Consider the following 13,742-nt stretch of genomic DNA (forward strand, 5'->3'; position numbering starts at 1 on the left):
GCAGGAAAAAAACAGAGGAAAACATTTGCAACTTAACTAAACATTTGCATAAACTTTTGACTTTAATGCTGTAATAACTTAGGTTTTCGCCAGAGGTTATAAATAGATTTATTGGCATAGTTTGAGAGTCATTGTGATTTTGGTTAACGTATTGCTGTTCCAGTAAGATAAACTATATTTAATGACAGACAAAAATATCTCACTAAGCTATGGAGTACTGGTCTATATATTTATAATTCAAATTAAAAGATTTAGAATGCATTGGCCTTTTTTCTATAACATTTTCTATGTAGCCTCAGTCTTATAAGTTTCGCCTCTCAGTTGGTAGATTTAAAAAACAGAAAACGTCACTTATACGATTGCTTGGAAATAAAAATATGTTTGTATTGTTTGTGCTTTAAGTTTTTTATAACGATCTGCGATTTCTTTTTTATCCGTAAAAAAATAAATAATAAAATATATTAAAAATAAACGAGCAAAGTTGGTTGTTCTTAGCTTTAAGTTTGCTCCATTTCCAATTTTCAACTATTAAACTGAATAGTCCTGTTACACAAGATTGTTGGCTATATGCTTATATAAGTAATACTCATTTATTATTTAGAAACTCCACAACTGCACACTAAAGCTTAAAAGTTTTATTTGACGTAGCCCAGAGGTTTCATTCTTCATCTTTTCCTACACGATGAACTATTCTGTAACTGGAAGCCTAACTGCAAAGTTTAATCCATTCTCAGTGTGGTCTAGACATCTGGAAAAGTCTTCCTTACCCTCTGTCCAAAAACCTCAGTACCACTAAATGACCTGCCAACAAATCGAAGCTAAGCAACTCAAAGTGCTTTGAGCGGCCATTACTTGAAGCGTGTCCAGCCAGTAAAGACAGTTAACAATTAAAGAAACAGCTGCCTACTTGCTGACAAAAGTCCAAGAAAGACAAAAGTTAATTTGGGATGTAAGAAGCGAAGAATACTTTGACAACGCGGTGGGTTATGCAATCCGAGTAATTCTTCAAGTACAACACCTTTGCGCGGCACATTTAAATAAAGAAGGTGCAAGAAGTGGATTGACAAGTGGATCTCGGCCCGCAATTAGTTGTAAGTAGTAGTATGTTTAACGTTATGATGAATTGTTATTTGAGCACATAGCCAAGCTGAGCTGAGCGTTAAAGGCTACTTAAGTCTTGGCCCATTGTCGTCTATTCAAAAAGCTATTCCAACTGCGTACAGACTCAAGGAGAACTGCAAGCATGCAAGATTGAATTACATGTGAAATGGTCGGTCGTATGATGAGTAACTTGGCTTGAACGTTTATGGCTCAGTTATAAAAATGATGATGATAAAAAAAGTACTTAAATGACCTTGCTGCTGAAATTGTTGAATGAATGGAAACACATTTTATGGACTTGATGCAACTTAGTTGTCAAAATAAATAGTACAATGGTGACTAATCAGGAAGAAAGTGTGGTGCTAATCAAATATTTTCATTATACTTAATAGAAAATTTATAAAACTATGTGCAAAAGACATAAATATCGAAGAAATATAGAAGATTAAGGACTAACTTTTCTGTTGTACCTGGAAAATAAATTGGAAGAAAGTGTGTTGCTAATCAAATATTTTTATTATACTCAAAGGAAAATTCATAAAAGTATGTGCGAAAGACCTCAATATAAAATAAACAAGCTGCTTCGATTAAGGAATAGCTTTTCTGTTGTACCTGGAAAATAAATTCTTGAGCTAACTTGGCTATTGTTGGCCTGCTATTCAATATTGATTGTAAGTATGTATAGCATATCTATTTGATTTGATTTGTTTAATTGTGGCAGCCTTTACACAAAATATATTCCGATTCCAAGTCAGCTTTCTTTCTAAATCGAATTTCTAACAGTAACAGGCTCTGAAATGAATACGCTTTTCTTTAATCGGACTAACTTTATCGAAAGTATAAACTTATTTCAAATAACTTTTAGCCCTACATATATATGTTGTAGTTTTGGGTTTGCAAAAAAAAGATAGCGACATGTTATTCTTCAATGTGAAATAGCTTGCAAGTTCCACAAAATCGATATCATTTGTTTGTTAATTATTTTCTTTCATGAATATGTTAAATATATATTTTTTGTTTTATATGAGTCTTATTTGCAACAGCAATCGGCAAATCCAGATTATATGATTTAGTTGCCCGTTGTTTTGTTATCGAAGGCTTGCAGAATATGTTATCGTTTATATAATAATTAAATGAATACAAAGTTCCCTTAAAAGTAGATGTTTTTTGAACGATTTTGTCATGGAAAAGTCCCAGGAGCAGATTTTCTTTGCTTTATTTATTTTATTTTTTTTGAAAGCCTCTGAATTGATTCTGTAGACTTAAATTGAATGCAGACCCGATCTATTTTCGTCATCTATTCAAAATATTTGACAATTTCGCTATTAGAAATAATCTAACGAAAAAATCATACTTATATATCGCTTATTAAAGTATTCCTAAAGTAATATTTATACTTAGAACTATTTCTTAAAAAAAAAACACAAATTTTGGGAAGAATTTCACAAACAGACAAAACACAAACATTGCCATTGATATTAAAAATTCCCAAACATTGAGCAGCTTTAAGCATACTTATTGCGCATAATGCCCAAGTATTTGTAACATCTTTGGAGTAAAAGTATTAGCCGGCGCTGCAGGCTGTTAAAACAGACAAGCAGCAGCTATTTGGAGAAGAAATAACGTTGACTGATTTGTGCATTAAGCGATAAATTCAATGGGCCAGAGTGTGCAGTAAAAGTAAATCAATATGCGAGTAAAGGAGATCCATCCGGGCACTTCAAGAAACAGGTCAGAGTGGAGCGCCGCCAATTCAATTACAGAAATCGAGGGCGTTGCAACGCTGAATATTTACGACTGTACATGCAGCATGGAACGAATGGGCATCACACATCTGTTTTCTAGTAATATCCATGCCTCGGCGTCAGGTAATGATGCAGAGAAAGAAGCAGCAGTAGTGGCATCAAAACAGGGCATCGATCAAAGTGTTGCATGTGTTGCATCGCCGCCGCATACTCATTATTAAAAATTATTTCGAAAAAATTCCTTTGTTATGCCGCAAAAGCAGCACTCAAGTAGCATCTACACTGCTCTACAGATTTTTTCAATACAAGCAATAAATGTTGTCTTCTATTTGAAACTTGGCTTTAACTTTTCAAGTCTTTTATATTTTGTGGATTGAACTTAAAGGCGATTATGAATAGACGAGTATATGTACATAAGTTAACTTTAACACTACGATTTCAAAAACATTAAAGTTTCTTAATTCTGGATAGAATATGGAATCCTCTTTTTTGCAAGTCAATTGTTTGTATTTATGAGGAGTTTTCTAATAGTATACTTTAAGAATTTCAAATCAAATAGAGATAGATTCATTTGTTTTTAAATGAAATCTAAGCTTCACGATTTGAAATATTAAAAAAAAGATAATTTTATGTTAACGGATAACTAAACCAACTACCTTTGTGTTGTGAGACTGCGTTCTTAGTATTAAATGCTTTTTCAGATAATGTTTTGTCGAAGAAGATAAATATATAGCAGTAATCCACATAGTCATGTTTTTAACTCTCTTTAAAATGTATACTACATTGATTTTTCGTTCTATAACAGCATTTTTCCGATCAATAAAAAATATTAAATTGTCTTAAAATATTATTCGATCTTTAAAAGTTCTCCCAAGTTCTCTGTAGGCAATATAAAAGATTATGAACACATATGGCTGTTTGGTTGAAAGCAAACGAAACGAGGAAATTGAATATTCAGTTGAAAATATCTATAATCTCAATAAGGCGATACAAAGAAACAAACCCAACTCTTGGTTCATCCAAAGAATCACAATCTAGAGCGTTGAATTTTTCAATAGTACTCAATTAAAACTTAGATGAATAAAGAAATCTTAAAAACCAAATAAATGTTGGTTACTTCATTCAAAAACCCATAGCACATCTTTTACATTATCTTCCGAATTTTCGCAGTCCATATGGAATATTTCAGATAATACGAACTTTATAAAACTACGACATAAACGTATTTTTCTTAAATCCCAACCAGCAGTTGTTCAGCTTTGCTGTTTGCTCGTTTCAAATAAAACCATGTAGTCTAGTCTAGTTTTGTTTTTAAAAGAAAAAGGCAGAAGCAACTTACCCTCGCAAGCAATCGCAGCGCCCGCATCATCCGCATCATCATCGCTTTCAATAAGTTCCCATTCCGCAGCGCCATCTCCGCTATCCAACGATGCCAGACGCAGTGCAGCCAAGTCCTCCAATTGTTGTGCCGTCACATTCATGCCGAAGTAGCCATCCGCACACTCCTGGCACTTTAGTCCAATGACGCCCGTCTTGCATACACACTGGCCACTATTCGGATCGCAGCTGTCCAGTGCGGCCGCTCCCAAGGCATCACAGTTGCAGGGCAAGCACTTGAGGTCCACATTTGCGTAGCCCGCGTCGCAGATGTCGCACTTTTGGCCCGCAAAGCGTGGCCGGCACAGACACTGGCCATCGGCGCTGTCGCAGAGTCCACTCTCCGCCCCATCGGCGTAGCAGTCGCAAGGTTCACAGCCCACGGCTGGATCCCCCCAATAGCCCAGCTTGCAACGCTCGCAGTGCCAGCCCTCAGTGTTGCCCCGACAGGTAATACAGGCGCCTGTGGTTATGTTGCAGGGTCCGCCATCGCAGTCACAGCGCTGGCACACGCTGCCCAACTCCAGGGGATCCCCAAAGTAGCCATCGTCGCTGCATTTGTTGAAATAAATAACATATAGCTGCTTTAATTTTCTATTTAAATATCTCTCAGAAACTATGCACGAATGTGGGTTGTAAATTGTCTTTCTTGGTGAGAGGTTTGTGTCGGGACTAGCAGATGGTGAGCCAGTAAGTAAGTAAGTAAATGTATGAGGAGGGACTGTGTCTTGACTAACTGTTATTGTGGATTGTGTCTGGGACTGTGGATTGTGAGTGACTAGAAACCAAACAGAGTTTTTTCCTTTATATTAATTTTGCTATTATTATTACAATAACTTTCATTAATTTGTTAACAAAATGGAGAAATATAAGAGATAAACAACAATTGACAGTGAAAAGTGGGATAAATGATACGAAAAAACACCTAAGCTTAATGACTTAAACCTAACAAAAAGATAAACCAAACTGCAATACAGAAAAAACTTTAATTGAACAATAAAATGTGTTCCATTTATAAGAGTCCTCTGCGCTTGAAACAATTGTCTAGCGATGTTGGTTAGTTTGAAATACTAATACATACATACATATGTATACACCTAGCCCTCGCTTAACATGGGGGCTGCGTTCCTAGTACTTAGAAAACCTCGTGTTAAGCGAAATCTTCTTACATTTCAACAAAGGCAACAAAAAAATAGTAAGAAAGTTTTATGTTCAAATTTGTGGTTGTTGTTAAGGTCCAAACATGATTGAAATGGACAAAAAATTACTTCAGTTGTTAAATATATACGGATAGGCCCTATCAGAAAAGCAAATATTTTCAACGAAAAAAGTATTAAAGCATTAGAAAATTTTAGATCCATTTGTTGGCTCAAATTAAAAGTAGTAAACATGTTTTTTTTTTTTTTGTTATGGTCCTCTTGCTTGGCAAACAAACATATTTTGTGATTGTTTATTGGCTTTTAAAAAAGTATTTTTTGATTGTTTAGTGGCTTTTAATTATTTTTTCCAACTATCTCATAAACTTGCATGGTGTTTCCATGAGGTTCATTTAGAGGTTATATTTGTAGGTTCAGTTTCTTCAGAGTTGTTGTCATCTACTAGTTTAGAATTGCTTGATTGATTCACAGCAATTTAATGTAATAGTTCGTCAACAATGCCTCTGTCTTCCAACAACTCTTGCGCATCATCGAGATACTATAAATGTCTTTGAATCAGAAGACAGTTTATTTATTTATTTATTTATTAACCTTATCCTAGCGTTACAAGTATCAGGTTACTTTTATATTATTCGATTTTATTTGAGTTTTATCCAAGTTTTAGCGTATAGAGCGCCAGTTATACTGTAGTAGGTATGATATGTCATGAAAGTGCAAATAATGTGCTGTTTTATTGTTTACAGAAGTGATGTTCTATATAGTAGAATATATTTTACTTGGACATTAAGATGGTTACAATAAAAGCGTTTAAAAATGAAATTGTTCCCTATTTCAATTACATTTATACCATCTTCAATAGTGTAAGAAAGAGGTATGCTTTATGTTAAAAGGAGGAAGGGAGCATATTTATGAAAGAGTTCGTTTCAAGCGAGGGCTAGGTGTATATATTTTCCAAAATCAAGAAACTGTTTACTTACCACACTTGGCAGTGGTCGCCGGTATAGCCCTCCGGACATTGTGTGCATATATATTCGGCATGTTCGATGAGCTCGAATTGTGGATTAAGGTCGACGTAGCTGTAGGTCTTGAGCTGGCAGCTGGGCGAGAAGTTATTGGAGTCCTCCAGCAGCGGGCAGGCACACCTTTTACAGTCATGGGGTGTGCCCTGCAATGGGTTGCCATAGAAGCCGAGCTGGCAACGCTCGCAGCTGCAAAGAGAAACGTTAAGAGGTTTGTGTCACGACTAAGCTGTGGTAAACTAGATTGCGTCTGGACTGGCCAGTTGTGGATTGTATTTTGTGATGGGTGGCATCTCTACTCACCGCTCTCCGAATGTGTTGTGCATGCAGTCGCCACAGTTGCCGCTTTGAAGGTCACAGGAGTTGGAGTGTCCGTTGCAGGGACAGGGAATGCATTTGCCGAGCAGCTGATGGTTCGTAGAGTTCTCGTAGGTCCGCTTGTAGCCAAAGGCGCAGCCCTCGCACGACAAGCCCGTGTATCCGGGCGGACAAATGCACTGCTCGACCTGGGTGCTGGCATGGGCGCCCAACTCCACACCACCCGAATAGATGACGGCACGCTCCAGCGACGTCTCCACCTGATCGGTGTGGTAGGCAGCGCGAATGAGTAGGGCATCCAACGAGACCAGCACCGACAGGAATTGGGAGCGTGTAACCGCTTCGCCGTGATAGGCACCGCTTTCAGTGCGACGCAGACGCGTCTTTATGTCGCGCACAGCCGGCGGTACATGATACCAGCCCTTCTCCGTGAGCGTCACATTCAAGGCGGCCGTCCCGCCCTCGAAGGATTCATCGGCATAGGCAATTTTTAGGCCATTGCGACCGCAGAGTATTAGATTGGGTCCCGTGGTGGGTTTCCCCGACGTATCGCCACGCATGATCACCCATGCCACCTGCAGGGAGAGGCGAGCTCCGTAGCTGGTCAGACGATTTCCCAAATAGCCAGCAGGCGCCTGCCAATAGATCGCCTCCACTTCGTCCAATTCGTTGACGAAATTCAAACGATTTGTTTCCGCGTCCACACTGACGGCGACTGCTTGTGTGCGTTGTATATCCGTGAGCTTCCAGTCGTTCAGCGTTTCGAATGCTAGCGTTTGAAGCTGGGCGCTGTGACAACTCTCCGACACATCGGAGCACCAGCAGCGCGTGCAGCCCTCGTCATTATTGGCGCTCAAATCGTAAAATCCTGGCGCGCATTCCCCGCACGTTTCTCCGCGCACATGCGTCTTGCACTCGCAAGTTCCTGCACACTCGCTGCCGGCAATGGTGCCGCGCGAATCGCACTCACAACGCCGACAATCGTCGCCATAATAGCCCGGAGCGCACTCCTCGCACCGGGCGCCCTGGAATCCCTCCAGGCACTGGCAATTGCCGCCTCGTGGGTCACAGGTGCCAGTGGAGCGCTGGACATTGCAGGCGCAGGGCAGGCAGGGATCTGTGGTCTGCGCAGCCACTTCCCTGTAGTAGCCGCTCGCACAGAACTCGCACTCGTTGCCGGCAGTATTGTTGCGGCAATCCACGCAGATTCCCTGCTCCAGGAACTCGTCGTAGCTGCATTTCTCCGCATGCCCATTGCACTGGCATATTTCGCACTCGTTCGCCTCCCGTCTGCTGGCCGTGCGATACGCCCGATCCTGAAACAGTGGACAGCATTCTTCGCACTGATCTCCACAGGTATTATGCTGGCATAGGCACTGCAGGTGGCTGGTTGTTGTTGTCGTGAAGTTCCCGGCAAACTCCTGGACACGATTCGCATGACCATGGCAGTCCAAACGAGCACCCACTCGCACCTGCTTGAGCGAATAGAAACTGCGCTTCTCCAGCGACTGAGCATCGAGCAACCAATCCACACTGTTGTCCAAATTAGCCGTCGAGTGCATGCCCTGCAGGCGTATGCGAATAAATCGCGCTGTTATGAATCGCAACAGCCCTTCACTCTGCTCAATAGCTCCAGGTCGGTTCTTGACCAGCGACACATGCAGTTCGCCATTCTCCAACGGCAACGGCTTGGAGAACTGTGTGCTGCAGATGATTTCTGTATCGTTTTGGAACTCATATTTGCCATTCTGGCCGGCCAGATTGTAGCGACGTCGACAATCGGCATCGCTGAGGCCAAAATACTGCCAGGGCTCGTAGTTAACGCCGTCTACGGACTTTTCCAGTATCCAGGAGGCGGGACGTGGCGAGTTGGCCGACTTCAGCATGATGAGGAACACCTGGTAGGTCTGAAAAAAATAATAAACTGATTACTTAGCCGTTATGGAAAATCTTCCAGAGGTAGAGAGAAGTTATTATAATTGAAGTATATCTGAACATAAGCAAATAAGTTCCGGTATAAAATATGTACGAGTATATATCTAGTTCAGATATTTGTGCAACTATTATCTTGGACATACGTTATTTTTTTCTGACTAATTTAAGCATTTATTAAAAAGTGTAAGGGCGTGCTGTGTTTGGAAACACCTACAAGGATAAATAATAGACCACATCTAATCATCATAAATTTAATTTATTAATTAATAAAATATTGACTGCCGACTTATTGAAGATATTTTATAACTGATTAAGGGGATTAAAGCTATCCCCAGAAATGATAGTTTTTTAGAGAGGGAGGGGGAATTGTGTTGAGCTTAATAGAGAAAGTTCGTTATAATTTAAACACATAGTCTGCATATAGACAAGATAAACGGAAAATAATCCCCTGTGGTTTTACAAGGAACTGTAAAATTAACTCGACCTAAATAGGTAGCGGAGTCTACTTCAGCAATAATTGGCTTGTTTCTCCACAGAAACGAACACAACGAACAGTTAATCAAAGCACTTCTCCAAAGGTTTAGGAGATATCGCGTGTTTGTAGATGCTATGGTAGGGATTGAAATGGGCTGGTTTTTTGGGGCTGTCACGGTAATTATGTATATACCACTCGTTCATATTTTGGAATATGATAATACATTAAAGAAGTAACAAATAATTAACTGTAAGCAATATGGGTAAATGGCATATAACTTTGAAAACTATTTATGGGTTTCATGCTTTTTAAAAACAAATTGGCATAATGAAGATAGTTTCCTATGAAATGTACTTGTGAAGGAAAAACAAAGCTTAATGAAGGGAATAAGTCATGTTGGAATGCAAGTTGGATAACGTTTTAAAAGGCAACTCATACTCAGTTTCTTAAGAAGTCTTCGTTATGATAAAATTATTGCAGTGTTACACTTCAAAAGCAAAATGTAATATTATTAATCGAAGTTACTCAGAAAGGTTGATATACTATACTCATTGATTGTGGCTGAATTTATTTTAAAAATTATTTAAAACAAACTTGAATGAACATCACTCTTTAAAAACATTTTCATTATGGTTTGGGGATTGCCATTTTATTAATTTTCGCATAAAATAGTAATCGTTTATCATTCGCACCCACCCAAGAATTGTCGCTACGATTTGCTGATGTTTCTATTAAATTTTTGCAGCTACTACGTCTATAAGCTCGGCTAAAACCGCTGCTGGGCAAAAGTTTAAGCAGCGTCATAAATTGTTGGAGCTGTCTGGCAAACACACGACGGCTAAGCACAACAACAAACACTTGACAAACAATATTTATACATTTTCTAGCCTTTACAAAAATTGTTAAAAATAGTGGCAAGAAAAAAAAAAGAAATAGCCGTTAAAGGCGAAACAACGCCACAAAGTCGCGTGTTGTTGCGCCTATCGGCGCCAACGGATCGGATCGCAAAAGCAAAAGCAAAAATGGAAAATTCAATAAAAAACGCATACGAGCGGCAATTGAATTTTCGGATTTTCTGTTTGCCTTCTGGCGACAGGCGACAGGCGAAGGTGGGTGGTGGAAGGTGGGAGGTGGAAGGTGTGGCAGCCAGCCAAAGCGACCCATGATAATTGATTAAGCCAGCTGGTGCCGTCTCGCTCGCTCCTCATGCTTGCACACCAGTCAGTTGAAAAAAATGTCAAGCATATCGAATGAACATCAAAATACGATAACAAACAGACAAGTGAATGCAACAGACACAGCAGCAACAACAACAGCAACAACAACTCTATCAAGTTACGAACAGCACCTGTTCTGCTGGGGCAAGTAGCTTTAAATGGACTCCACACCACGGTCTAATATTTCCACACACACACACACACATCTCTAATGATTTTCCAAAATTGATAAAACACACGCACGGCGTATGCGCAGCCACTGGTTTCTGCGCATGCGTGCCTCAAATACTATCAACAACTGCAACAACTACAACAACTGCAGGGAGCCTGATAAGATTAGCGACTTGGAGACTGCTTTTGGAGTGAACATCAAAACTCTGCTAATTTGCAGAAAGCGCTACGGCTTTGATCTGCGCTTTATTGCGAAAAATGTTAAGAGAAAACTCAAAGTAAGACGTCTACTCGTATGTATTGATAATGAATTGATAATGAATTGAAAAGTGGGTCAGCCTTCTGCGCACGTAATAAGGCGGAAAATGTGGCAATCGATTATTGTAAAACTTCAAAAAGTAAATAAAATATTCATTAAGAAATTATAACTATTTATTAGGGAAGACTTGCTTCTTGACAATATTGGCAATATTATACAAGTAGTATAAAGGGTATAGTTCTCACTTACATAATCGCAGTTTAAATACGACTGACACCATTTAAATAAAATAACTATTCCTTTTCTCACTTACATTAAAGCAGTTTAAATACGGTTGCAACCAATTAAATAAAATAACTTTTTCTTTTACTAAAAAAGAATTACTCACAACATCATTTTTATACAATGCCCCCAATTTGTTATTTAATTTAATTTTAAATTTATTCATTATTAAATCTCTTTCATTATAATAAGTACCATTCCAATAATAAAAAAACACAAAATAATTATATTTAAGTAGTGAAATCCTGACCGTCTAATGCCATGTGTCAAAAAAGTGCGCCTTTTTGGGATCGTAGGAGGATAAGCTTATTTAAAATTGGGGTAAATAATTACAAAGAATTTAAGGATGCACGGCTTAACATTGGAATTGTGGACAGTCTTAAAAATGTTGTAGCTATTGAATAGATTATATATTCGCTGAAAAGGGAAGGGCTCAGTAGGAGTAAAGTAAAAGACAATAGTCGCGGACCGCCGTGCGTCTGTTCGCTTTAGAGTTTTATTGGAGACTGACACTTTTGCTATACATATTCTTTATGCTTACATTCGTATGCAACAGTGACAGATAACTTGTAGATAACATAAGATTATTATCTGCTTATATTAACATGCGTGCATTGGTACTTATGTTTGTATTGATTTTCAACACCCTTCCTCAATGCAAACATGTTTTACAAAAATTTTCAAATCAAATTTAACAGCTTTGTAAAATGAACATGCTTCGCTTTAGGGAGATTTTTCGTTAAAATATCAGCTATCATTTCATTGGTTGATGTATACTGTAAAACAATTTGTTCTTCGTTTACAACCTGTCTTGCAAAATGATATCTAATATCAATATGCTTTGTTCTTTCATGGTGTACAGGATTCTTAGCTAATTGTTGAGCACTTAAATTATCGCCATGAAGAATAGTTGGAGTACTCGAGTCACCGCAGCCAATCTCCACTATAAGACGCCGTAGGTATATGGCCTCCTTACACGCAGTTGAAAGAGCCATATACTCCGCCTCCGTGCTGCTAAGTGCCACGCTGCGTTGCTTTTCAGATCGCCAGGATATGGGTCCTCCAGCCAAGTAGTATACATAGCCAGTATACGACTTGCGATCGATGCGGTCGCCACCCCAGTCTGCATCCACATAGCCGGTAAGGGGTTGTCCACACTCTTTGTAGTGCAACTTCAGGTCCACAGTTGACGCCAGGTATCGAAGCACATGTTTTACACCCACTAGGTGCTCTGCATGCGGATCTTGATTCCGTTGAGCTAACTTGGCAACGGAATGCAATATGTCTGGCCTTGTTGTAAGCGCCAGCCACATTAACTCGCCAATTGAAGACTGGTAGGATGCAATGTCAACCTTTTGACAATGCTCGCTGGTACATATCACTTGGAAACCAGCATCCAGTGGGGTCGCTGTAGGTCTACAGGTCTCGCATCCATGTTCACGCAATATGTCTTTGATGTATTGCGAATTGCTTAGCGAAATTTCGCCAAGCTCACCGTCGCGCTGCACTTCCATGCCAAGGAACAAATGCAGCTCTCCCTTGTCAACACATTCAAACGATGTTGTAATGGCTGACTTGATGTTGGCCAAGTCCTCTTTTGATCGGCATGCTATAATTATATCATCAACATAAACAAGGATTAATGATAAGTCACCTCTTCCGTTCCTTTTGTAAAGACACGGTTCATTTTCACATGCTACAAAATCTATGCCTTGTAGTACACAATCGAGCTTGGAGTTCCACTCGCGCCCCGACTGCTTCAATCCATATATTGCCTTTTTAAGCAATAAAGCCTTACTTGGATTATTGGGATCTGTGTATCCCTGTGGCTGCTTCATATAAACAGTTTCATGCAGGTCGCTATTCAAATAGGCGGTACACACATCTATCTGGTGAAGGTACAGCTTCAATTCCGCTGCTAACGCCAAAATAAACCGCACGGTTTCCAATCTGCAAACGGGTGAGAACGTCTCTACATAGTTCACGCCATACTTCTGGGAGCACCCTTTAGCAACGAGTCGTGCCTTGAAACGTTCGACTTTTCCATCAGAGTCACGTTTCAGGCTGTATACCCACTTGCAACCAACTGCTCGCTGATCTTTTGGTAAATCAGCCATCTGCCAGGTTTCGTTTGATTGTAGTGCCTGATATTCCTTTTGCATCGCCTCTTGCCAGAATACTGCATGTGTGCTACCAACGGCCTGATCATAGGATGTCGGAACCATTACGTCACTAGCAACCAATGCTCCAAGCACATTGTATTGCTTTCTTGGACGACCAGGTTTACCATTTCGAACAATTTTAGGCCGGCCTGGCCCAATCTTCACAGTATCCTCGTCAGAGTCTTCTTTTTCGACTGCACTCTCATATGCGTTGGAGCTGCTGTCGTCAGAACTGTGCTCACTGTCATCGTCGTCGATGCTTCTGTCACCATCCGTGTGAGTGACATGCTCTTGAACCTCGCATGCAGGAAAATCTACCGTAACGGTATCTTCATTGGTATGACCACCACAACGCTCATCAAATAGAATGTCTCGTTTTTCGACAATCGTCCTCGTCTCTGGGTCGTATAACCGATAGCCTTTGGCTGCTACCGAATACCCAACCATACGGTACTCATGCCCTTTGGGTTTGAATTTGCCTTTACGGGGACCCTTTGCAAGTGCAACTGCAATGGAACCAAAAA

At 39.8% G+C, this 13,742-nt stretch overlaps 1 protein-coding gene across 1 annotated transcript in view; it reads right to left on the reverse strand.

Moving 5' to 3' along the window:
• LOC115626020 (laminin subunit alpha-1) overlaps positions 1 to 13,742 on the reverse strand; it is a 130,250-nt gene that overhangs the window by 71,911 nt on the left and 44,597 nt on the right. The window contains exons 3-5 of the mRNA XM_030521268.1: positions 6,703 to 8,624; positions 6,358 to 6,588; positions 4,186 to 4,775 (exon numbers count right to left, since the gene is read on the reverse strand). Coding sequence (XP_030377128.1) covers positions 4,186 to 4,775; positions 6,358 to 6,588; positions 6,703 to 8,624 — 2,743 coding nt within the window. The remainder of the gene's footprint in view (positions 1 to 4,185; positions 4,776 to 6,357; positions 6,589 to 6,702; positions 8,625 to 13,742) is intronic.

This window comes from Scaptodrosophila lebanonensis, unplaced genomic scaffold (assembly GCF_003285725.1).
Source record: "Scaptodrosophila lebanonensis strain 11010-0011.00,11010-0021.00 unplaced genomic scaffold, SlebRS2 tig00000080-arrow-pilon, whole genome shotgun sequence".
Taxonomy (NCBI): Eukaryota; Metazoa; Arthropoda; class Insecta; order Diptera; family Drosophilidae; genus Scaptodrosophila; species Scaptodrosophila lebanonensis.